General features: G+C 42.5%; 1 protein-coding gene across 1 annotated transcript in view; it reads right to left on the bottom strand.

Moving 5' to 3' along the window:
- Window positions 1–1297: 1297 nt before the first annotated feature.
- The window catches only part of LOC139540619 (adenylate cyclase type 1-like), an 83255-nt gene continuing 59860 nt past the window's right edge, over window positions 1298–24692 (bottom strand). Inside the window, exons 9-19 of the mRNA XM_071344432.1 lie at window positions 18968–19065; window positions 17209–17293; window positions 16135–16224; window positions 15663–15946; window positions 15324–15450; window positions 14820–14936; window positions 12938–13084; window positions 12000–12098; window positions 6661–6775; window positions 5605–5729; window positions 1298–5451 (exon numbers count right to left, since the gene is read on the bottom strand). Of these exons, the coding sequence (XP_071200533.1) occupies window positions 5104–5451; window positions 5605–5729; window positions 6661–6775; window positions 12000–12098; window positions 12938–13084; window positions 14820–14936; window positions 15324–15450; window positions 15663–15946; window positions 16135–16224; window positions 17209–17293; window positions 18968–19065 (1635 nt within the window). The 3' untranslated portion in view covers window positions 1298–5103. The remainder of the gene's footprint in view (window positions 5452–5604; window positions 5730–6660; window positions 6776–11999; window positions 12099–12937; window positions 13085–14819; window positions 14937–15323; window positions 15451–15662; window positions 15947–16134; window positions 16225–17208; window positions 17294–18967; window positions 19066–24692) is intronic.

Here is a 24692-nt window from a genome sequence, read left to right as displayed (position 1 = left end):
CAGGAAATATACACCATATTTGCATGTGCAGGGATACTGCAGTGATGGAGGTAGATATGTACAGGGGTAAGGGGACTAGGCAACAGGATATAAGATTAAACATAGTAGCAGCAGCTTATATGTTTGTGGGTGTGTGTATAGAGTCAGTATAAATGAATGTGCATATTATGTGTGAGTGAGAAAATGATGGAGTGTTTGTGTGAGTGTTGGAGTGACAGTGTGTGTGAGTGTGTAGTGCCCTGTGAGTGTGCATAGAGAGCTATTAGCTATTGTTAGCTATTTATCAGTCGTATTGCTTGGAAATAGAAGCTGTTCAAGAACCTGTTGGTGTCAGACTTGATACACCAGTACCTCTTGCCATGCGGCAGCAGAGAAAATATTCTATGGCTTGGGTGGTTGGGATCTTTGACGAGTTTCAGGGCCTTCTTTTCACACCACCTGGTATAGAGTTCCTGGATGGCAGGGAGCTCGGCCCCAGTGATGTACTGGGCTGTCCGCACAACCCTCTCTAGCGCCATGAGATCAAGGGAGGTACTATTGCCATACCAAGCAGTGATGCAGCCAGTCAATATGCTCTCAATGGTACAGCTGTAGAACCTTTCAGGATATGGGGGCCCATGCCAAACTTTTTCAACTTCCTGAGTGTGTGTACTGTATGTGTGTGTGTGCATATAAGAGAGAGAGACAGAGAAAGAGAGAGCGAGAGAGAGCGAGAGAGAGCAAGCGAGAGAGCTCAAAAGAGCGCAAGAGAGCGCAAGAGTGCGCTAAAGAGCGCAAGAGAACGCGAGAGCGAGAGCGTGTCTGTGTGTGTTTTCTTTATCCCCATCTTCCCAGATCTTTTGGCCATTCTCCCCTTGAGAGGAATACATATTTTGGGGATCAGTGATGTCTGAGTGTCAACAGATTTCCTCTCTTCTCTGTACAAGATTCCTGTTATGTTGTCAGTTACTACCCCACATGACGTCCGTACACTGTTACGACACAACCAACCAACAACAACACAGAGAGAGACAGAGAGAGGCCGCACTATGACCAACAGCCTGACCCCATGTTGTGTTGTTGCCCCCCTCTCCTTACATCCCTCAAGTCTTCTCTTCTGCCGGGCCCAGTGTTATGTCATTTTATGCATTATTAGTTTAGTTACCTATCCATAAGCAACTACTCTGGTTGCCTCACACACACACACACACACACGCACAAGCACACGCGCACACGCACACGCACACGCACACGCACACGCACACACACACACACACATAGGAAAAACACAAAGGGTTGAGGAGATTGACGCAAGAGCTTACGTTGATTATTATTTAATAATACGTCAATATCATAGCAGTGTAAACACTTATAGTATAAAATAGTTTCTCCATAAGAAATGTACATTCACATAAAACATATCAACCAATACTGTTTTGTTAACAAAAGGAATATTGGACATTGGAAATATTTAACCATCATTCAGGTTAGTATGTCATGTCTCTCTACATACAATATACAGTGAGCAATACCTAAACATATCACAATATTTCAACCCGTATCATATATGAAAATATCGATATCTAGTTCACAGGAAATATAGAATATAGAACCCTTGTCCATCAATGTTACTGGTTGTCCAAAGCAGAGGTATATAAAATCTTTTTTTCTCTCAGAGACTGATATGATGAAATGTAGAAAGATTGAATCTGATCTGAATCTGATACAGAAGTATGAAGAGTTTGAGACTTTCTGGTTGATATGATATGCAGAATCACTTCCATGTTAATAAAATATGGTGATTGTTGATCGTGCTACAGCGTTCTAATAAAGTTTATCTCGAGTTACAAAAGCACTAGATCCCTTTAAATAAAATGACAAATGAAAACAGTAAAAACACAGTCAATGAAACCCCATAGCCACAGGTCTGTGTGCTACTGATGTAGACTGGATGGGAGCTTCCCAAATGCCACCCTATTCCATATATGGTGCACTACTTTTGGTCAAAAGTAGTGCACTATATACGGAATAGAGTACCATTTGGGGCGCAGACGATATGTATGATATGTTTACGACAATATGTTGGCACATTGATACATCACCTAATCCATATCATCATGACCACAGAGGGTCACAGAGTATCCCCCCCCCCCCCTCCCCCAACTCCCGGCCTCCTACCATCCTGTAATGTCTCAGTTAGGTCCAACATGACTCACAAACTGGAGTCGATTTCAGACATTTGTTTAACTGCCGCAAACATCAAATTGAAGATCGTACGACCACACCACAGCACAACGCCCCCAAAAAAGTCACAGGTTGAAAAGCAGCAAATATTCAAGAGCACTGCTTTCCTTGGCTTAGTTTTCACATGCAAGAGGACTGTTGTGTATGTTGGTCTGTTGGTCTGTTTGTCTGTTTGTTTCGTTGTGTCTTTACCTCATACAGGTGAGATGCATAGCAGGCCCGAGAGGAGAGGCCTTCAGAGTAACTGGCTACGGTGGCCTGTAAGAGACATACAGTGCCATGATAGAAATAATTGGACTCTGCATGAAAAGGGGAGAGAATAAGAAGGATGGTTGCTCTTCAGTGAGAGAATTGTACTCCCCTTCCTGCTTCAAAACCACAGGTCTCAATAAAGTGTTGATAAAAATAGAAGTTAAACACCATGAACATGGTCTTTTTGTCATTGAAAATATCACTCAATAAACAAGCAGGCAAAAACGCAATTTTTAAACCACCAAAGAATTGTAACCTCACCACACTCAACACAAAAAAATAACTCTCTGTAACATGCTTTTCTTTTTTTTCACAGAAATACATACTTTTTTTTGTCACGGCAACGCATGCTCTTACAAGTTAACAGCACTATCCAATCAGGATGCTCTTGCAGATAACAGCACTATCCAATCAGGATGCTCTTGCAGATAACAGCACTATCCAATTAGGATGCTCTTGCAGTTAACATCACGATCTAATCGGGATGCTCTTACATTAAACAGCTATCCAATCAGGATGCTCTTACAATAAACAGCTATCCAATCAGGTTTCTCTTACAATGAATAAACATCTATCCAATCGGGATGCTCTTACAATAAACAGCTATCCAACCAGGATGCTCTAACAGCATTATTCAATCAGAGCTGAGCTACTGCGCCAGCTGACCTCACGGCAAAACGTAATCTAAGGACTTCTAGCAACAAATCAAGGAGCCAATAGTGATTCTCACTGAAAAACAGTTGGCAACACTGCTACTGCAAGCAGGACAGGGCAGGGGACATTCCGTTTCAGAAGAACACACGCTGTTTTATTGCTACACATTTACTGGAATGACGGAAGGAAGATTCTGGAAGTTAGAAGCATCATTTATCCACTTTAATATAAACACACAGAAAACTGGACTCCAATGCAGCGGAAGGTGTCATCATGCATCCAACAATACTGGTGACCAACCCTGAACTGATACAAGGCCCCATCTCTAAGATAATAGCTGTCATTCTTAAATTCAAAGCTTTGTACATTTAAAAAGCTGTAATAAAGACTACAACACTTTGCAATAGACAATGTGGTCTGGCAGTTTGTATTGGAGGAATATGGTCCAGAAAATGTAATATGGTCCAGTCTGTGACAGACATTCTTGGCAGAATTACATTTATATAGAAAAGGGAGGAAATCTACATTGATCTGAAAGGCGATACAATTATAACACGTTCACTAAACTCAGCCTGTAGAATGGTCCGTCGGTAAGGCAACAGCTCTGATATAAGATGCATAAGTAGGGTTGCAAAATTCTGGTAACTTTCCCAAAAATCCCAGGTTTCCAGAAATCCTGGTTGTAGGATTCCTGTATTTACAGTTTATCCATTCCTAATTCCAAGTATCTTCCAACCTGGATTTCTGAATAACCTGTGAATGTTGGGAAAGTTACTGGAATTTTGCAACCCTAATCAGAGGGATAAAAGGGTCAACCTAAGGCGAGGTGAAGGAATGGTTAGGTAAGGTAAGGTAAGGTAGGGTAGGGTAAAGGAATGGTTAGGTAAGATAAGGTAAGGTGAAGGAACGGTTAGGAAAGGTAAGGTAAGATGAAGGAATGGTTAGGTAAGGTAAGATGAAGGAATGATTAGGTAAGGTAAGGTAAGATGAAGGAATGGTTAGGTAAGGTAAGGTAAGATGAAGGAATGGTTAGGTAAGGTAAGGTAAGATGAAGGAATGATTAGGTAAGGTAAGGTAAGATGAAGGAATGGTTAGGTTAGGTAAGGTAAAGGAATTGTTTGGTAAGGTAAGGTAAGGTAAAGGAATGGTTAGGTAAGGTAAAGTGAAGGAATGGTTAGGAAAGGTAAGGTAAGATGAAGGAATGGTTAGGTTAGGTAAGGGAAAATAATTGTTAGGTAAGGTAAGGTAAGGTAAAGGAATGGTTAGGTAAGGTAAGGTAAGGTGAAGGAATGTTTAGGTTAGGTAAGGTGAAGGAATGATTAGGTAAAGTAATGGTAATGGTTAGGTTAGGTTAGGTTAAGGTAAGGTAAGGTAAAGAAATGGTTAGGTTAGATAAGGTGAAGGAAAGGTTAGGTAAGGTAAGACCAGGGAATGGTTACATAATGTGAAGGAATCTTTAGGTAAAGTAAGATGAAGGCAATGTCTTGCGAGTGAAGTTTGCATGGTACAGATTTAGGACCTTTGGCTAGTAGAAATTGTGGTCTACTAGCCCGGCTGGCCAGTGACCAAAATCCTTAAGTTCCATCTCCTCACAGAGAGAGAAAAGACTGGGTCCAGGACTATTTCTCTGTCCGTTTGCACCGTGGAACCACATTCTCTAGTGACAGTCCAGTAAAGTGGAACCACATTCTCTAGTGACAGTCCAGTAAAGTGGAACCACATTCTCTAGTGACAGTCCAGTAAAGTGGAACCACATTCTCTATTGACAGTCCAGTAAAGTGGAACCACATTCTCTATTGACAGTCCAGTAAAGTGGAACCCGCTCCTTCTTCCTCTCTCTCTCATCCCTATTTCACTTTCACTTTCAGTGACTTTCTAACAGCTCTACTCTATCTCTCTCTTGATCTCCACTCTCTATCTGTCAAGGAAGATTCCTTGGTCACTATGGAGACAGTCTTCAAATCAGCCACTCACTCACACCTCCATCGCCGTGGGAACAGCCACAGAGGGCAGGTAGAGGATGGTGCTGTTTGTGGAGGTGGTTGCTGCAGTGGCTATGCCGGGGGTGGGGTTTCGCATCGTGGAATAGGTGGTCATGGTGGGGGCGGGGCTCAGTTTGGTGCAGATGTTGCTAATGGCTGAACGGTTGAACAGACTTGTCCGGGAGCGATCCAGGTTCCTGGGCTGATGCTGTGACCCCCTGCCGGGGATCCGCCCCTCCAGGAAGTAGGTAAGCATCTGTCCTTTGCCCTTGACGCTGACCTTGCCACGGCACACAAAGTCATATTGACCCTTGATGATGCGCTGCACATCTTCTGTCACCTGGGGGTAATGTAGGACACATGATAACAAACGACAGCTGAATGATCACCTGCATAGTGTGTGTGTGTGTGTGTGTGTGCATCTGTGTGCGTTATGTGTGCGTGATTGCGTGTGCGTGTGTCTGTACATTTGTGTGTGTTTGGGGTGCTGTACCTGTATCTTTCCCGGTAGTCCGGTGGTGTCCATCCTGCTGGCCACGTTGACTGTGTTCCCCCAGATATCATACTGAGGCCTCCGTGCTCCGATCACTCCTGCTACTACTGGACCCACGTTAATACCTACACACACACACAGACACACACACACACACACACACACATGCACACACACTCACACAGTGAAAATACATACATAATACATATCAGTATGGTCCTCACTGTGGTTAACACAAATCTACAAGCCAAGTTTCTGCTGTCACACACATGCACACGCACACACTTGCACACACTTGCACACACACACACACACACACACACACACACACACACACACACACACACACACACACACACACACACACACACACACACACACACACACACACACACACACACACACACACACACACACACAGAGTCTGCTGACAGAATGGAAGTGTGTACATCAGGCACTGCAGTGACTAACTAGCAGGTTCAGGTTCCAAACAAGATAACGAATACAATAGAACCCAGGTCTTTCATTACTAGTTACCACAGCCACAAAGTCATAATCACGGTTAAACCCTGCCTATTTCCACAATTTATCTTCTTAAATCTGATTTAAAACCTAACCCTAACCGTAACCCTAACCTTAACCACACTGCTAAACTTATACCTAACCCTAACCTTAAATATATTTATATGTATTATATTTTAGATATATTAATGTATATATGTACGTATATATGTATATTCATTTTTACGATAAAGACTTTGTGGCTGTGGTAACGAGTGACAACCCCGCAGGTGACACGCTTCCTGTCACAAGGCTCTTGATGGTGCTGACGGACAGCTAGTTAGTGTCAAAGGTCACAGCTTTACGCATTGACTCTCACAACAATCTGTGTGGTCCTGTGTGTGTCTGTCTGTGTGTGTTTATTTGTGTGTGTGTGTGTGTGTGTGTGTGTGTGTGTGTGTGGGTGGGGGGGTGCGTGCGTTTTTGTGTGCCTGCTCGTCTGTGTGCATGTGTACATGCATGCATTCGTGTTCGTGTGTGTGTGTTTTCACTCACCCACTCTCAAGACAAAGTCGTTGTACGACTGGTAGTTGATGGCATCCAGTACATCATACATCTCAACAGCAAAATCTGCCACTGTGCATAAGTGTGAGGAGGTGGACTTCTTAGCCTTGGAATCACAAGACAAGAGGAGAGAATTAAGTACAAAATGGAACTCACTCATTTCCTCCCCAGGTCACAAAAGCTGCACATTCTTATACAAGCTATGAAGGAAGTTATCTAATGCAGCTCATACCATAAGGATTTAAAATATTGCCGGCTCACAAACTGTGAAGTTTGCATAAAGTTTGGATTTAAGTCTCAAAATGACTGCTTTGTTTGTCCACCTTCGAGGATTTAATGTAAAGCCAGAAGAGTGTTTTATAAAAGGCAGACATGCTTACACCACAGTAACATTTAATCCTCTCTCTCTTTCTCTGTCTTTCTCTCTGTCTTTCTCTCTCTGTCTTTCTCTCTCTGTCTTTCTCTCTCTTCTTTCTCTCTCTGTCTCTCTCTTTCTGTCTCTCTCTGTCTCTCTCTCTCTCTCTTTCTCTCTCTGTCTCACTCTCTCTGTCTCACTCTCTCTCTCTCTCTATCTCTCTCTCTCTCTCTCTCTCTCTCTCTCTCTCTCTCTCTCTCTCTCTCTCTCTCTCTCTCTCTCTCTCTCTCTCTCTCTCTCTCTCTCTCTCTCTCTATCTCTCGCTCTCGCTCTCTCTCGCTCTCTCTCGCTCTCTCTTGCTCTCTCTGTCTTTCTCTCTCGCTCTCTCTGATTCAAATTCAAGCTGCTTTATTGGCATGAGAAACATTGTGTCAATATTGCCAAAGCAACAATGTATACAATATACATTGTAATAAAATTATAAACAATGACAAATAATAATATAGATTGGCAGTAAATAATAATACAAAATTAAATATAAAAATAGTAACAATAAAATGGTAACAGTCAATAGTAGAATGTAATGTAATAAATATAAAAATGGAAAATTAAACTATAACTAACTTATAACTAAATAACGGTCATCTTCACCATTACATCAGTACTACAACTACTATCATCATTACCACTACTACCACCACCACCATCACTAAACTGCTATCATTACCATTACCACCCATACCACTACTATTTGGAATGATAAACAACAATAATAATAGTAATAACAATAACAGTAATAACAATAACAGTAATAATAAGTAAGTTACTGCTTACTATGCAGATGTTATTATTCAGTGTCCCTCAGGCTATGGCAGGCAAATACATGTTTGGCTGCAAGAGGAGCCATTGCTCCTTCGCTCCTATTTTTAGTTTTTCCTCTGGGTTTAATAAGTTAACATTTTGAATAAATGTAGTCATTTCTGTGAATAATGAATCTCTTGGTGAGGAATATTTATCACAGTAAAGGAGAAAGTGCATCTCTGTTTCTACCTCCCCTGTCGTGCAGTGACCACATACACGCTCCTCTTTGGGTAGCCATGTCTTTTTATGTCTGCCGGTTTCTATTGCCAATCGGTGGTCACTCAGCCTGTACTTGGTAAGGATCTGTCTCTGCTTCGTATCTCTGACAGAGTAGAGATAATCAGCCAATTCATATTCTCTGTTTAGGGTCAGATAGCAATTTAGTTGGCTTTGGGATTTTGTTTCATTTTTCCAATGTTGTATATATGAGTCCTTTGATTGGTTCATGATTTTGTTTATTGGAATTCTTTCTTTTGAAGCAGTGCTGGTGTCAGCTTGGTTGGTTAGGTCCAACACCAGCTGACTGAGAGGGCTCGTTTCTGGGCGTGCTTTAAATTGCAGACTCGAATTTGGACTTGAATTTAGATGTAGCCAAAATTTTAATGATCTTTTCTGTATTTTCATTATTACTGGAAAGCGGCCCAATTCTGCCCTACATGCATTAGTTGGTGTATTTCTCTGGACTTGTAGGATTTTCCGACAGAATTCTGCATGTAGGGCTTCAATTGGATGTTTGTCCCACATTTTAAAGTCCAGTTTATTGAGTGGCCCCCAAACCTCACTTCCGTAAAGAGCTATTGGTAGGATTACACTGTCAAATGTTTTGGTCCAAATTCTAATTGGGATGTTGATTTTGAATCATTTCATTTTTATTGAATACAATGCTCTGCGGGCTTTGTCTTTGAGTGCATTCACTGCCCTATTAAAGTTTCCCGATGCAGATATGGTCAGACCAAGGTAGGTGTAATTTTTTGTGTGTTCAATTATGGTGTTGTTCAGGGTGAATTTATATTTGTGTTTCTGACATCTGTTTTGTTTTTGGAAAATCATGATTTTAGTTTTTGGGAAATTTACTGCCAGGGCCCAATTATGGCAATATTGCTCTAGAATATTAATGTTCTGTTGAAGACCTTCTTTGGTTGGTGATAGAAGTACCAAGTCATCAGCATATAGCAGGTATTTCACCTCTGTGTCAAATAGTGTGAGTCCTGGGGCTGGAGAATGGTCCAACATGTCTGCTAATTCATTGATATAAATGTTGAAAAGATTTGGACTCAAACTGCAGCCTTGTCTCACACCTCGACATTGTGAAAAGAATTCTGTTCTTTGGTTTTTGATTTTTATTGCACACTTGTTTTCTGTGTACATACATTTTATTAAGTCATACACCTTACCACCAAGCCCACTTTGGAGAATTTTGTAGAATAGCCCTGTCACGCCCTGGCCTTAGTTATCTTTGTTCTCTTTATTATTTTGGTTAGGTCAGGGTGTGACGAGGGTGGTTTGTGTGTTTTTGTCTCGTCTAGGGTGTTTGTACTGTCTAGGTTTTTTTTGTAGAGTTATGGGGTTGTGTTCATTATAGGTGTTTATGTAAGTCTATGGTTGCCTAGATTGGTTCTCAATTAGAGGAAGGTGTTTATCGTTGTCTCTGATTGGGAACCATATTTAGGCAGCCATGTTCTTTGGGTATTTTGTGGGTGATTGTTTCCTGTGTCAGTGTTTGTGCCACACGGGACTGTTACGGTTTGTTCACGTTTATTGTTTTGTATTGGTGTTCATAGTTCAGTTTTCTATATTAAAACATGGATACCTACCACGCTGCATATTGGTCCGATCCTTGTTACACCTCTTCAGATGAAGAAGAGGAAGACAGCCGTGACAAGCCCTTCGTGCCAAATAGAATCAAATGCTTTTTTAAAGTCAATAAAGCAAGCAAAGATTTTGCCCTCTTTTTTTTGGTGGACGTGTTTATTAATTAGTGTGTGTAAGGTGTATATATGGTCAGTAGTGCGATGGTTTGGGAGAAAGCCAATTTGACATTTAGTTAATACATTTTTTTCTTGAAGAAAGGTTTGAATTCTTGAATTCAAAATGCTACAGAAAACCTTTCCCAAGTTACTGTTTACACAAATTCCCCTGTAATTATTGGGGTCTGATTTGTCTCCACTTTTGTGGATAGGGGAGATGAGCCCCTGGTTCCAGACATCAGGGAAGCAGCCAGAAGTTAAAACCATGTTGAACAATTTAAGCACAGCATTTTGCAACTCAGGTGTGCTGTTTTTCAGCATTTCATTTCTGATGTTCCTTCTTTGATTTAATAGATTTGAGCTTTTCATTTAGTTCTTGTTGGGTTATTGGGTAATCTAATGGATTTTGGTTGTTTTTAATGACTGATTCAAGGATGTTCAATTTTTCTTTAATTTCTAATTGGTTCTGTTTTAAGTCTTTTTGTGGGATGTTTTTGTATAGATTATCAAAATAAGTTTTCCAAATTCCTACATCTTGTATGGCTAATTCTTGTGGCTTTGTTGTGCTTAAATTGTTCCACATGTCCCAGAACTGATTTTGGTCAATTGCGTTTTCAATTTCATCAAGTGTCTTGTTGGTATAATTCAGTTTCTTGCGTTTCAGTGTATGTTAATACTGTTTCAGAGTTTCAAAGTATTCATATCGTAGCTCTGGGTTGTTTTGCTGCTTATGTTTTTTGTTTGACATTTGTCTTAGGTGTTTTCTAATTGTTTTACATTCATTATCAAACCATTTGTCAGAAACATTTTGTTTTTTGTTTCTGATGTTGCATTTCTTTGGTTTTCTCAAATTTGCTTTCGATGCTGCTTTTTGGAATATGCAATTGATGTTTTGAGTAGCTGAATTGACACCATCTTTATTGTTTTGGTATTGTGAGTTATTGAAAAACTGTATAGAGTTCATCATTTCATTTGAGTTCAATGTTTCAATGAATCTCTCTGCACTGTTTGGAGCCCATCTGTACGATTGGTTTATGTTGTAGAGTTTATTGGGCAGTTTTTTTGAATGAATATTGCCGGTTAATTTCTTCAGAAACACGTTGATCTGACTGTGATCTGACAATGGTGTCTGTGGTCTGACAGTGAATGCACTAATGGAGGAGGGGTCAATGTCCGTGATGGCATAATCGACTACACTTGTCCCAAGAGCTGAGCAGTAAGTAAACTGACCTAAAGAGTCCCCTCTGATTCTACCATTAAGCATGTACAGGCCTAAGGCTCGACAGAGATGCACTAACTCCTTCCCATTTTTTTTCAGTGTTTGGTCAGGACTGTTTCTATTATTTATAATAGGGCTACTGTACAAGGAGGGGTGACCAAATATGTGGTGGTTACCTCCCGCATCAGTGTAGTCAGGCTCAGAACCTGTTCTTGCATTGAAATCTCCACAAAGAAGCACTTTACCCTCTGCCTGAAATGTAATGATTTCTGCATGGAGATTGTCAAAAAACTGATCATCATAATATGATCTCTCTCTCTCTCTCTCTCTCTCTCTCTCTCTCTCTCTCTCTCTCTCTCTCTCTCTCTCTCTCTCTCTCTCTCTCTCTCTCTCTCTCTCTCTCTCTCTCTCTCTCTCTCTCTCTCTCTCTCTCTCTCTCTCTCTCTCTCTCTCTCTCTCTCTCGATCTCTCTCGATCTCTCTCTCTCTCTTAATGTCTCTCTCCATCTGTCTTTCTCTCTGTGTCTCTATCTATCTCTCTCTCGATGTCTCTCTCTCTCTCGATGTCTCTCTCTCGATCTCTACCTCTCTCTCTCTCGATGTCTCTCTCGATGTCTCTCTCTCTCTCTCGATGTCTCTCTCTCTCTCTCGATGTCTCTCTCTCTGTCTATCTCTATCTCTCTCTCTCATATAGAATTTGGAAGGTGGAAACTTCACATCATGCAAAGAAATCAGTATCTGAGGACCCTTGGATTTGGGTCTCCAGAAGCGGTTTGTATTGAGGTCACACACACACACACACACACACACACACACACACACACACACACACACACACACACACACACACACACACACACACACACACACACACACACACACACACACACACACACACACACTGTATGGTATACTGTAGTCAAGTGTACCTTGGAGCCAGTGGTAGGTACCAGGCCTACTGCAGCCATGTATGTGCTGCCGATAGTTTTGATCTTCTCAATGTCCTTATAGCACTCTTTATCCATCAGCTACAGGCAGAGAAAGAGAGAAAGGTAATCATATATAGGTATACAGAGAGTTATTAGAGAGACGTGACCAGTAAGCATTAGAAATAACAAGCCAGGGTTGGGTTCATTCCAATTGAAGTCAGTCAATTCAGGAAGCGATTAGATTTTTTTTTTTAAACAGAAATGGACAAACTTTAGACATACATGGCTTCTCTTTTTCAAATCATTGAGAAGTCGTTAAAAATAGATGAAATGTTTTCAAGTATGGAATTGGAACTTTTGGAAAGTTTACTTCCTGAATTGACTGCCTTCAATTTCAAACTGACCCCAACCCTGTAATCAACTTTCAGCCAAACCAACCTCCTCCCCTCATGAATATCTTCCTCTCCCTGAAGAGAGCCATGAACTAACTGTATGATCACACCACCACTCTAATATCTGACCAGCTAATGCCAACACTGTCAGTACACATGGAACTAATGTCAACACTGTCAGTACACATGGAACTAATGTCAACACTGTCAGTACACATGGAACTAATGTCAACACTGTCAGTACACATGGAACTAATGTCAACACTGTCAGTACACATGGAACTAATGTCAACACTGTCAGTACACATGGAACTAATGTCAACACTGTCAGTACACATGGAACTAATGTCAACACTGTCAGTACACATGGAACAGTAGAACGTGAAAGTAGAGGAGATGTTGGTCCACATCCCAATTGGCACCCTATTCCCTATGCACTGCTTTTGACCAGGGTCCATAGGACTATAAAATAAATAAGGTGTCATAGGGCCCTGGTCTAAAGTAGTGCACTATATAGGGAATAGGGTGCCATTTGGGATGCCTCACCTCGTCAAAGTCTGCGATGATCTCGTTGAGCAGCCTGAGACACTCCACTCCCATGTTGTTGCCGTCCAGCTCAATGTAGAAGTCATTGAAATTAGCGATGGAGGCAAACAGCACTCCTACCTGACTATACGACTGGTAGTACAGGTCCTAACACAGATTCAGACAGGGAACCTAGCCGTTAGATAGGACTATTACACAGGTATTAACAGGTCCTGAAACAGTTTTTACAAAGGGTTAAAGGAAAAGTTCAGGATTTTACAACTTGACGTTAGATGGTTCATCACCCTGAAAGAACAGTTATTACAGAGTTAACAGTACCAATCCTAGATCAGATAGGCAGACAGGGAGATACACTCGTAATATACACAGGTCCTGGGACAGTTGTTACATGGTTATAACAGTACCGGTTGTAAAACAGGGAGGCAGATAGGTAGACACGAAACAAGACTTACATAGGGCTATTGCACAGGTATTAACAGGTCTTCAGACAGTTACAGAGGGTTAACAGTACATGTCATAGAACAGATACGAGGAACTAAAAGTTAGATAGGGCTAATACACAGATATGAGCAGGTCCTGAGACAGTTGTTACAGAGGGTTAACAGTACATGTCATAGAACAGATACGAGGAACTAAAAGTTAGATAGGGCTAATACACAGATATGAGCAGGTCCTGAGACAGTTGTTACAGAGGGTTAACAGTACATGTCCTAGAATAGAGGTAGACAGACAACCAGAGCTAGATAGGGCTATTACACTGGTACTGGGACAGTTGTTACAGGGGTGGCAGAACAGGTCCTACAGCGCCCTGGCATATTGGTACAGTGCATTGATGGACATAGGGATACATGGGATCGAGAGATGTAACCATTCTACAACATTCCAGGGTTTAAGGGTCACCGCTGTTCCCGGTATCCCTATGTCCATCAACACACTGTATCAATATGACAGGGCACTGCAGGACCTGTACTGTTAACCCTATGTAAAAACGATCCCCTCTCTCTCTCCCTTGCTCTAGGACCTGTTCTACCACCCCTGTAACAACTGTCCCAGGGTCATTTCCTGGTTCCACTGTTTACAAAAAAATCAGTGACGGGAATACACGTGTCCTGGTTGGGAAGTCTACAGGATGTTTGATTTAATCACTTCCTCTTCCTGAGAGGGGGGAGTGGGAGGGTCCTGGGAGAGGAACAGACATCATTAGAACGGATATTGATCAATCAGTAGACACAACGACAGAGAACCTGTCACATCACACCTTAACCAAACCGCAACCAGACCACAAACAAACATCAACCACAACCACAACCAAACCACAACCAAACCGCAACCAAACCACAAACAAACATCAACCACAACCAAACAACAATAAAATCTCAAACAAATATCAACCACAACCACAACCAAACCACAACCAAACCACAACCAAACCGCAACCAAACCACAACCACCATACAACCTTGGAGGTAAAAGAGTCAATTCTTAACATTTACTGTTCAAAAGCTCTCAGGCAACATCAAAACATGACCACGTCATGATGCGGTTAGATCACACTTCAACCCAAACATGACCTCAAAATGACCTGATCACACCAGCTACTCAAATGCACCACTACCCAAACATGACCGGGAGATGACCCAGCAGGGAACGGCAGGGACAGGGGGACGAATCACAGTGGGAACTGGGGGACAAGGCACAGGTGGGGCAGGGGGAACAGTGGGACGAGGCATAGGGGGAACAGGGGAACGAGGTGCAGTGGGAACGGGGGGGGCATGGTGTAAGGGGGACGGGGGAATAGGGGGACGAGATGCAGGGGGACAGGGGGACGGGGAGACAGGGAGAGAAGGGGACATGGAGCAAGTGGGACGGGGGTGAGACTCACCATGTTGCGGGGGTTGGACATGAGGAAGTGCTGTGCAACATGTGCAGGTAGGAGATTGAACAGGATCCTCTTGTTGTCCAGCTTCACCTTCTCCATGTCGCCTCTCTCCTCCTCTGCCTGCACAAAATACATGGAAACAAAAACAAGGTAGCCGTACATCACTATCACTGATGCAATACATGTATTAGTATAGTATGGCAACCTATTCCTTATATGGCTCTGTTCAAAAGTAGTGCACTACATAGGGATAGGGTACCATTTGGGTTTCAACCAACAAATAACCAACACACCTAGATACAGACAGAATGAAAGAGTGATAGTCCTTTAGTTTGTAGAGATATCCAAAAAGGGGGCTTGGTTTTCACTTGGAGCTCACAAAGTAGTCTATTTCAGCTGTAATAGCTTTTCCTCATCACTAGAGGGGGGTAATGACTCACAAACACTAATGACTCACACACACACACATATACGCACATACACGCACACACACACACAAACACTCACCTGAGTGGCCCACAGGTAGTCTAGGCGTAGTTTGAGGTCCAGTTGTCTACAGTGTAGAGCCAGAGCTACAGAAAACAACAGGAGACCCAGCACTGGATCATACCGCCGAGGGTGGAGCAAACCTCCCCTACACACACACACACACACACACACACACACACACACACACACACACACACACACACACACACACACACACACACACACACACACACACACACACACACACACACACACACACACACACACTGCATTAAAACATTACCAAACTTACCAACAAAGCATACCCTGCCCATATTGAACCACACTCCTCTCACCCCCTCACCCGAGCCCCCTTACCCCACGGCGATGCGGTACCCGCTGGTCTCCATGGCAACGGTGTAAAGGACCGAGAGAAGGAAGAGCAGGAGTATCTTAGGTAACGAGGAGACGCGGAGGTAAGGGATGACGGTGAGAGTTCCGGCCATGCAGGAGAGGAGAGCGTAAGAAACGTTCGGACACACCCCCTCTGCTACCGTACTGTTCATTGGCCCTGGCTCGCTCGGCGTGTCCATGGAAACAGTCTCCACGGAGCTGCTACTGGAGTTACCTCCCATAATCCAGACCCAGGGTAAACAGCTCACCTGGAGGAGGTAGGAAAAGGGTGAGGGGTAAAGGGGAAGGAGACAGGTTAAAAAGAGAGGGAGAGATTATGAGGGGAAAGGAGCTCTTGTATGTCAGTCTAATAGTGGAGCTAACCTGAGTTTTAAAGCAAGCCTTAGAGTTGCCAGATTTTAAACGTACATGATGACTTCTAAACACACACACTTACCACACAGGCTTGGGTGACAGAGTAGGTCAACAGGACTAGAAACACACAGAGCGCTGTTCGGATCTGAATGGTGAGACACCCTGGAAAACACTAAACCAAGGAGAGGGAGATGGAGAACGAGGAGTTGAAGTACCAGTTTATCTCAATGATAGTTTTATGCTTCTTGTCATTACTGGGGAGCGGAAAAGAGAACAGAGTCTGAAAACAGAATGAGTCTCTCTCTGCGAGAGGAAAAAAATGACTGGAGGGGGACGGGCAGTAAGTCCACTCCACAGACACTACACTACTATAGAGGAGGAGAGGGAGACTATTCCCTATTTCGTGCACTATTTTAAAGCAGGGCCTATAGGTATGACCCTGTGTTTTGTTGGTAACACTTTACTTGACACCCAGCATCATAACACATTATGACAGAGTCATAACCATGTCATAATGTGTCATAACAGCTGACATAACTTGTCATAATATGGCCATAACACTGTCATGACCAATATATTTACACCTGTTGTGACATATATTGCGTTATTTTATGGCTGGTTATGACACCTACAAATAAAATGTGCTTTTATGACCATCATAATCATATAAGCCAGATAGGCCTATTACGTACATGCCTTTAAATCAGTCATCAGTCAAAAAGAGGGTGTCTTGTCATGTTCCTGAAATCTGCTCCTGCATTCATCCCAGTCATCAGCAACTGGGGTAGGTGCATGTCTGACATCAGTGTGTGCTCAATTACAATGATAATGTAATATGGTCAATTTCATTTTTTATATATAACAAACATACTATTGATGCGTAGGCTATGGTGTAATGGAATGTTTTTCCTTATGTGGTAGGTTTTGTGGGTTTTGACACTTATGTAGATGTCATAACCAGCCATAAAATAATGGTCTAAATATATGTGTCATTACAGTGCTATGACCATATTATAACAGGTTATGACATGTTATGTCAGCTGTTCTGACATATTATTACATGGTTATGACCGTGTCATAACGTGGTATGACGCTGGGTGTCAATTAAAGGGTTACCAAATAGGTAGACTAGCACTAGGTAGGCAGACTTCCGTACCTGAACACTTGTGATGTAAAGATACATCACACAGACCACATGGAAGCACAAACACATCACCAGCAACAGCAGCACCAACAGTCCCCTAGAGAGAGAGAGAGAGAGAGAGAGAGAGAGAGAGAGAGAGAGAGAGAGAGAGAGAGAGAGAGAGAGAGAGAGAGAGAGAGAGAGAGAGAGAGAGAGAGAGAGAGAGAGAGAGAGAGAGAGAGAGAGATAGAGAGAGGGAGAGGGAGAGGGAGAGGGAGAGGGAGAGGGAGAGAGAGAGAGAGATATAGAGAGAGATAAGTACGTAGTGACTTATCAACTTCTCTAACGTCTTGTTACTTTCGAGACGTCTCTTTGTGTGTGTGTGCGTGTGTGTGTGTGTTTATGTTTGTTGTGTGTGTGTTTATGTGTGTGTGCAACAAGATATCAAGGTATTCAACGTTTGTCCGGGGGGGGGGGTAAACGTTGAGTTTTGACAGTTAAATTGAGTCATTAATTCTGATTGGTTAAGTTGAGATAGGGTTTTGATTGGTTAAGGTTTTGATAGGGTTAAAAGCCCAGCGTGCCACTGGGACTGAACCCTCAGAGCCGGAGCTCTAGCAAGCCGTGAGCCTACTAGTGTTGTCACGATACCAACATGTTGACTTCGATACCAATACCAGGTTTAGTATCATCATACTTGACACCAAAACTATATTCAAAACCAAAACAATACTCGATACCAAAACGATACCACGCCAAACAAAAGAAGCGTATTAGCTGAAGTCACAGAATAACTAAAGGAATTCTTTTTTTTTATACATAGAACATTGTAATAATGTGTTGATAACTGGTAGAACAACAAAAAAACAAATAGAATACCTTCTATTCTATAATCAATTTATTTTCTAAATGAAGAAAAAAAACATTAAATAACACAAAAATATCTTACATCTTACAGTTGTGTCAAGTTGGCTGGATGTCCTTTGGTGGTGGACCATTCTTGATACACACGGGAAATGGTTGAGCGTGACAAACCCAGCAGCGTTGCAGTTCTTGACACAAACTGGTGCGCCTGGCACATACTACCATACTGCGTTCAAATGAACTTAAATCTTTTGTCTTGCCTATAGTTCACATCTGCAGCCAGTTTTGCCAACAAGCTGCGGGCGTGGAGGTATGATGTTTTCGTTAGAAGAAGCCATGCTGTTTGCATTTTCTCTCTCCTCTCGCTTGCTTCTCAAAAGTGGCTTGCGTTGTGTCAGCTGCATGCACAAGCACATCCTGACTAGCTACTGCCCCCTTGAGAAGATCTACACAAACTACTAGACAGACTCGATCCTCTCAATGGGTATATGACATGAGAAACGTTTGACAGGAGTACCGAAAGCAACAAAACTTCTAGTACCGAATCGTTTTTTCATGTTCTAGTATTGAAAAAGTACCAACATTTTGGCATACATTGCAACAATAGAGCCTACTTGATGCTAATAGTGCTCACCGTTGCCCCTAGTGGTCGGTATTGAAGGCATCTCCTAACGCCCAAAACATCCAATACTGCTTTGGATCTGGTGTGTGTGTGTGTGTGTGTGTGTGTGTGTGTGTGTGTGTGTGTGTGTGTGTGTGTGTGTGTGTGTGTGTGTGTGTGTGTGTGTGTGTGTGTGTGTGTGTGTGTGTCTACGTGTGTGTGTGTGTCTACGTGCGTGTGTGTGCCTACGTGCGTGTGTGTGCCTACGTGCGTGTGTGTGCCTACGTGCATGTGTGCGAGCGCGTGAGCGTGTGTTTACGTACGTACTGTGGTATCATCAAAAGATAGATAAGGCCAAAGAGAGCAGCGAGGGCCAGAGAGACAATCACTGCACTGATGAAATTACCATCATACTCCTGGTTATACTGGAGAGAGAGAGAGAGAGAGAGAGAGAGAGATAGAAAGAGGGGTGAAGAGAGAGAGAGTAGTGATTACTGATATGTAATTAATTAAAGAAACATCTGAAACTGTTTTTCATCGATTCCAGAGTTGAGATTGATCTTTTAAATGTCAGGCAATCTACAGAGAGAGAGAGAAAGAGAGAGAACGAGAGAGCGAGAGAGAGAGAGAGAGAGAGAGGTGGGGCAAAAGATGAGTTGCAGTTAAACAAATGTAACAATTATGTAAACACTGTAGCCAAAGGACAGTCAGTCTATGTGGAACCATACTGACCCAAAGAACCCTTTGAGCCCTTTAATGGTTCTTTACAATTCAAAAATGTGTTATTTCCTTTAGTGATAAATTATTTAAAATGTAGGGGCTGCGGCTAATCAAAATATTTTGGGGTGTGGTTTGCTCACAGCTCTCTTTGCGCAACCATGAGTGATGTGTCATTTCAGTTAGTGTAATATGGCTATTAAACTGATATTAAATCCCTGCATGGTTCTACAAAGAATCTTTGAAATTGAAAAATATTCTTTGTAGAACCATTCTCCATAAAGGTTCTATAAAGAACCTTTAAGTGCCTTCAGAAAGTATTCACACCGCTTGACCTTTTCCACATTTTGTTGTATTACAGCCTGAATTTAAAAATGGATAAAATTTAGATTCTGTGTCCCTGATCTACACACAATACCCCATAATGTCTAAGTAGAAATATGTTATTAGAAATGTTTATAAACTAATAAAGAATGAAAAGCTGAAATGTGTTGAGGCAATAAGTACTCAACCCTTTTGTTATGGCAAGCCTAAATAAGTTCAGGAGTAAAATCATGTTTAACAAGTCACGTAAGTTGCATGGACTCACTGTGTGCAAGAATGGTGTTTCACATGATTTTTAAATGACTACCCCATTTCTCTACCCCACACATACAATTATCTGTAAGGTCACTCAGTCGAGCAGTGAATTTCAAGCCCAAATTCAACCATAAAGACCAGGGAGGTTTTCCAATGGTTCGCAAAGAAGGGCACCTATTAGTAGATTGGTAAATATATAAAAAACACATTGAATATCCCTTCGAGCAAGGTGAAGTTACTAATTACACTTTGGATGGTGAATCAATGCACCCAGTCACTACAAAGACACAGGCGCTCTTCCTAACTCAGTTGCCGGAGAGGAAGGAATTGTTATTTTAAAACAGTTACAGAGTTTAACGGCTGTGATAGAAGATAACTGAGGATGGCTCAACAACATTGTAGTTACTCCACAATACTAACAGACATGACAGAGTGAAAAGAAGGAAGCCTGTACAGAATAAAAAATATTCCAAAACATGCATCTGTTGCACCTGTTTGCAATAAGGCAGTAAAGTAATAAGAAATTAACTTTTTGTCCTGAATACAAAGCATTATGTTTGGGGCAATCCAACACAACACATCAGTACCACTCTTTATATTTGGTGGTGGCTGCATCATGTTATGGGTGTGTTTGTCATCGGCAAGGACTAGGGAGTTTATTTTTTTAATTTTTTTATGGAATCGAGCTAAGCACAGACAAAATCCTAGAGGAAAACCTGGTTCAGTCTGCTTTCCAACGGACACTGGGAGACAATCACCTTTCAGCATTGCAATTACCTTAAAACACAAGGCCATATATGCATTGGTTCTTCCTGTAAAAGTTGTGTCTTACTGCAGCACACCTTGCAGGCTGCCGCAGAATTCTATGGCACGTTATTTAAGTGTCAGTCATTGTTGCCATTAATGCTAGTTATTGCTAGCTTGACCATTTGACAGTCTTTAATATTGGCTGTACTAGAGAATGTAAAACCTTTTCTGTAAGAACATAGTATATGGGATTGATTTTAAGAAATGTAGCTTAATTAATTTGATTAATATTATGGTGTTTCTATTCCAAGAAAAACGAAAAAGGAAACCCTCAACAAATATGGCGCTGTACAACGTGACCGGTCGGGAGAAGGCTACAGTACTAAAAGCAAAATAATCCTAACATTTCCACACCCTAATTGTAGTCTAACCAATACCCAAACGGAGATTCAGTGAAAATAAAAATCTCATTGATTTATCAAGACCAGTCCCCATGCTTGTCTCAGAGCAGCGCGATACGGTGAAATAGTTGACCACACGCGGATAGGCTATTGCTTAAAATCCTATTGCTTCTATCTTCAACGTGCTTTAAATGCCACAATGTCAAAAATAATTGAACAAACACAATTCTTAAAACTCTGAGAAGGGTAATAGGAGGTGATCTGCACTGCATATTAAACTGTATTGCTATATTCCACGTGTTACTGTGTGTGTTTCGATCCTCTCTCTCCCTCGCACACGCACTTGCAGTCTTGACCTCTGAATGCTGGGCTATGAAAAGCCAACTGGCATGTACTCCTAAAGTGCTGACCGGTTGCACCCTCTATAACCGCTGTTTATATTATTTGACCCTGCTGGTCATCAATGAATGTTTGAACTGCTTGAAAAATGATCTAGCCTTTATGGCCATGTACTCTTATAAACTCCAACCAGTTCGGTTTTAAGTAAACTTTTGTATGACTGACGCCTTTAGTGAGAGGTCTAACGCTTTAATATTTAATAATTTATGCCCGCCGAAATCACATTCATTATATAAATAGGTCCTTGTGCACCTTGATATTGGGGGTGCGCCATGCGGCCGTGCCTAACGGGGAAAGGGGGTACGCCATGCGGCCGTGCCTAACGGGGAAAGGGGGTGCGCCATGCGGCCGTGCCTAACGGGGAAAGGTGCATGGAACCGGTCGGGCGCAGCCCAGGCCTCATGGAGATGCGGGGATCCGAGCTCGGGCGAGAGCCAAAGCCACCCTACCATCCCTCCCGGCCCAGAACCCGCACCAGGGGAAGGGAGAAGTGGAGGGAGTGGGCCCCCTACCCTACCCAGTCCTCAGAGGGTCACAGATACACCTACCGTTTACCCGTGCTTCATTGGTCTGTTTCGCTTTATGGCCCTCCGATCTGCACTTGTTAGATGGCCCTCCGACCTGCAACCGTTTTCTACGGGTATATAAACTCAGCAAAAAAATAAACATCCTCTCACTGTCAACTGTGTTTATTTTCAGCAAACTTAACATATGTAAATATTTGTATGAACATAACAAGATTCAACAACTGAGACATAAACTGAACAAATTCCACAGACATGTGGAAATGGAATAATGTGTAATGTGTCCCTGAACAAAGGGGGGCCTTACAACAGGCCTACAAGCCCTCAGTCCAGCCTCTCTCAGCCTATTGTGGACAGTCTGAGCACTGATGGAGGGATTGTGCGTTCCTGGTGTAACTCGGACAGTTGTTGTTGCCATCCTGTACCTGTCCCGCAGGTGTGATGTTCGGATGTACCGATCCTGTGCTGGTGTTGTTACACGTGGTCTGCCACTGCGAGAATGATCAGCTGTCCGTCCTGTCTCCCTGTAGCGCTGTCTTAGGCATCTCACAGTACGGACATTGCAATAGTCCTCATGCCTCCTTGCACGTTCATGCAGATGAGCAGCGACCCTGGGCATCTTTCTTTTGCTGTTTTTCAGAGTCAGTAGAAAGGCCTCTTTACTGTCCTAAGTTGTCATAACTGTGACCTTAATTGCCTACCGTCTGTAAGCTGTTAGTGTTCTAACAACCGTTCGACAGGTGCAAGTTCATTAATTGTTTATGGTTCATTGAACAAGCATGGGAAACAGTGTTTAAGCCCTTTACAATGAAGATCTGTGAAGTTATTTGGATTTTTACTAATTATCTTTGAAAGACAAGGTCCTGCGTTCCCTTTCTTGCAGTGTATCTTATTGCCCGTTTTACTGTCGTCCTGGGCTTATAGATCGAGTCAATCCTTCATCAGATGAACCGCAACATGTCGGCTAAAGCGATTTCCTTCCTGAATGCCATTGAATGTGTTTAATATTGTGATAGCAAAATACACCAACTGGTAGGCTAATCACACTGTCATGACGTTGGCCTGGGGGTAGGTTTATGACAGTCATAAATACCTCTTCCCCCCCCTTTCCTCTCCCTACTCTACTGATGTGAAATTAGAAAGCTCCTTTGGTTAACATAGAGATTCTGGGAACATCAGAAGTTGGGGGGAAATGAACTATATTCTGGTAATCCGACCAAGTGAACATATGCGGTGGTACTTAAGGTATATTATGTCAGTTCGGTTGTCATCTGGCACATTCTCATCAATGATAGAATGACATAAACTCTACTGTGGAAAGTCTGCACATCAGAGGTATCGGATTCATATGGAATTGTTGTTTAATTCAAATGTTTGAATATTAAATTATTTGTGAAGAGATTAAATGTAATTTTAGCTTCCAAATGAGAGATTTGGGTTTTCATAAGTTTAGGGCTCTGCTCAACCAGTGGCCCGCCCCTGTGAAGAGACATGGGTTATAAACTTTTCAGACACACCCTTCTCCCTCCACTATATAAGCCATTGACGAAAATTTTACTATCTGTTCCGAGGATGTGAGGACGACGGTCCTATGTCAGAATGGTTCAGATAACATGTCAGCTGTTCCGAGGATGTGAGGACGACGGTCCTATGTCAGAATGGTTCAGATAACATGTCAGCTGTTCCGAGGATGTGAGGACGACGGTCCTATGTCAGAATGGTTCAGATAACATGTCAGCTGTTCCGAGGATGTGAGGACGACGGTCCTATGTCAGAATGGTTCAGATAACATGTCAGCTGTTCCGAGGATGTGAGGACGACGGTCCTATGTCAGAATGGTTCAGATAACATGTCAGCTGTTCCGAGGATGTGAGGACGATGGTCCTATGTCAGAATAGTTCAGATAACATGTCAGCTGTTCCGAGGATGTGAGGACGACGGTCCTATGTCAGAATGGTTCAGATAACATGTCAGCTGTTCCGAGGATGTGAGGACGACGGTCCTATGTCAGAATGGTTCAGATAACATGTCAGCTGTTCCGAGGATGTGAGGACGACGGTCCTATGTCAGAATGGTTCAGATAACATGTCAGCTGTTCCGAGGATGTGAGGACGATGGTCCTATGTCAGAATGGTTCAGATAACATGTCAGCTGTTCCGAGGATGTGAGGACGACGGTCCTATGTCAGAATGGTTCAGATAACATGTCAGCTGTTCCGAGGATGTGAGGACGACGGTCCTATGTCAGAATAGTTCAGATAACATGTCAGCTGTTCCGAGGATGTGAGGACGATGGTCCTATGTCAGAATGGTTCAGATAACATGTCAGCTGTTCCGAGGATGTGAGGACGATGGTCCTATGTCAGAATGGTTCAGATACCATGTCAACTGTTCCGAGGATGTGAGGACGACGGTCCTATGTCAGAATGGTTCAGATAATAACTACAGAACTAAGCCAACCTCAGCATGAGCTTTGGTTGCGACTGGTATTAACTTTGAACTCGTATTCACTACAGAAGTGATACCTCCTAGCCGTTGAGTTAGCAACAGCTGCTGCAAACGCAGGTTAGGAAGGACAGACAGAGTATCCCGTCTACTACACAACGACGTTACTACAACGTATCCAATTTACCAGCAGAGACATTCTTCAAAGGACAAAGGACTCGGTTGGGCAACACGGCCTTCC

Source organism: Salvelinus alpinus, chromosome 16 (assembly GCF_045679555.1).
Source record: "Salvelinus alpinus chromosome 16, SLU_Salpinus.1, whole genome shotgun sequence".
Taxonomy (NCBI): Eukaryota; Metazoa; Chordata; class Actinopteri; order Salmoniformes; family Salmonidae; genus Salvelinus; species Salvelinus alpinus.
The sequence above is the reverse complement of the archived record's forward strand: the minus strand, read 5'-3'. Positions and strand labels throughout refer to the sequence as shown.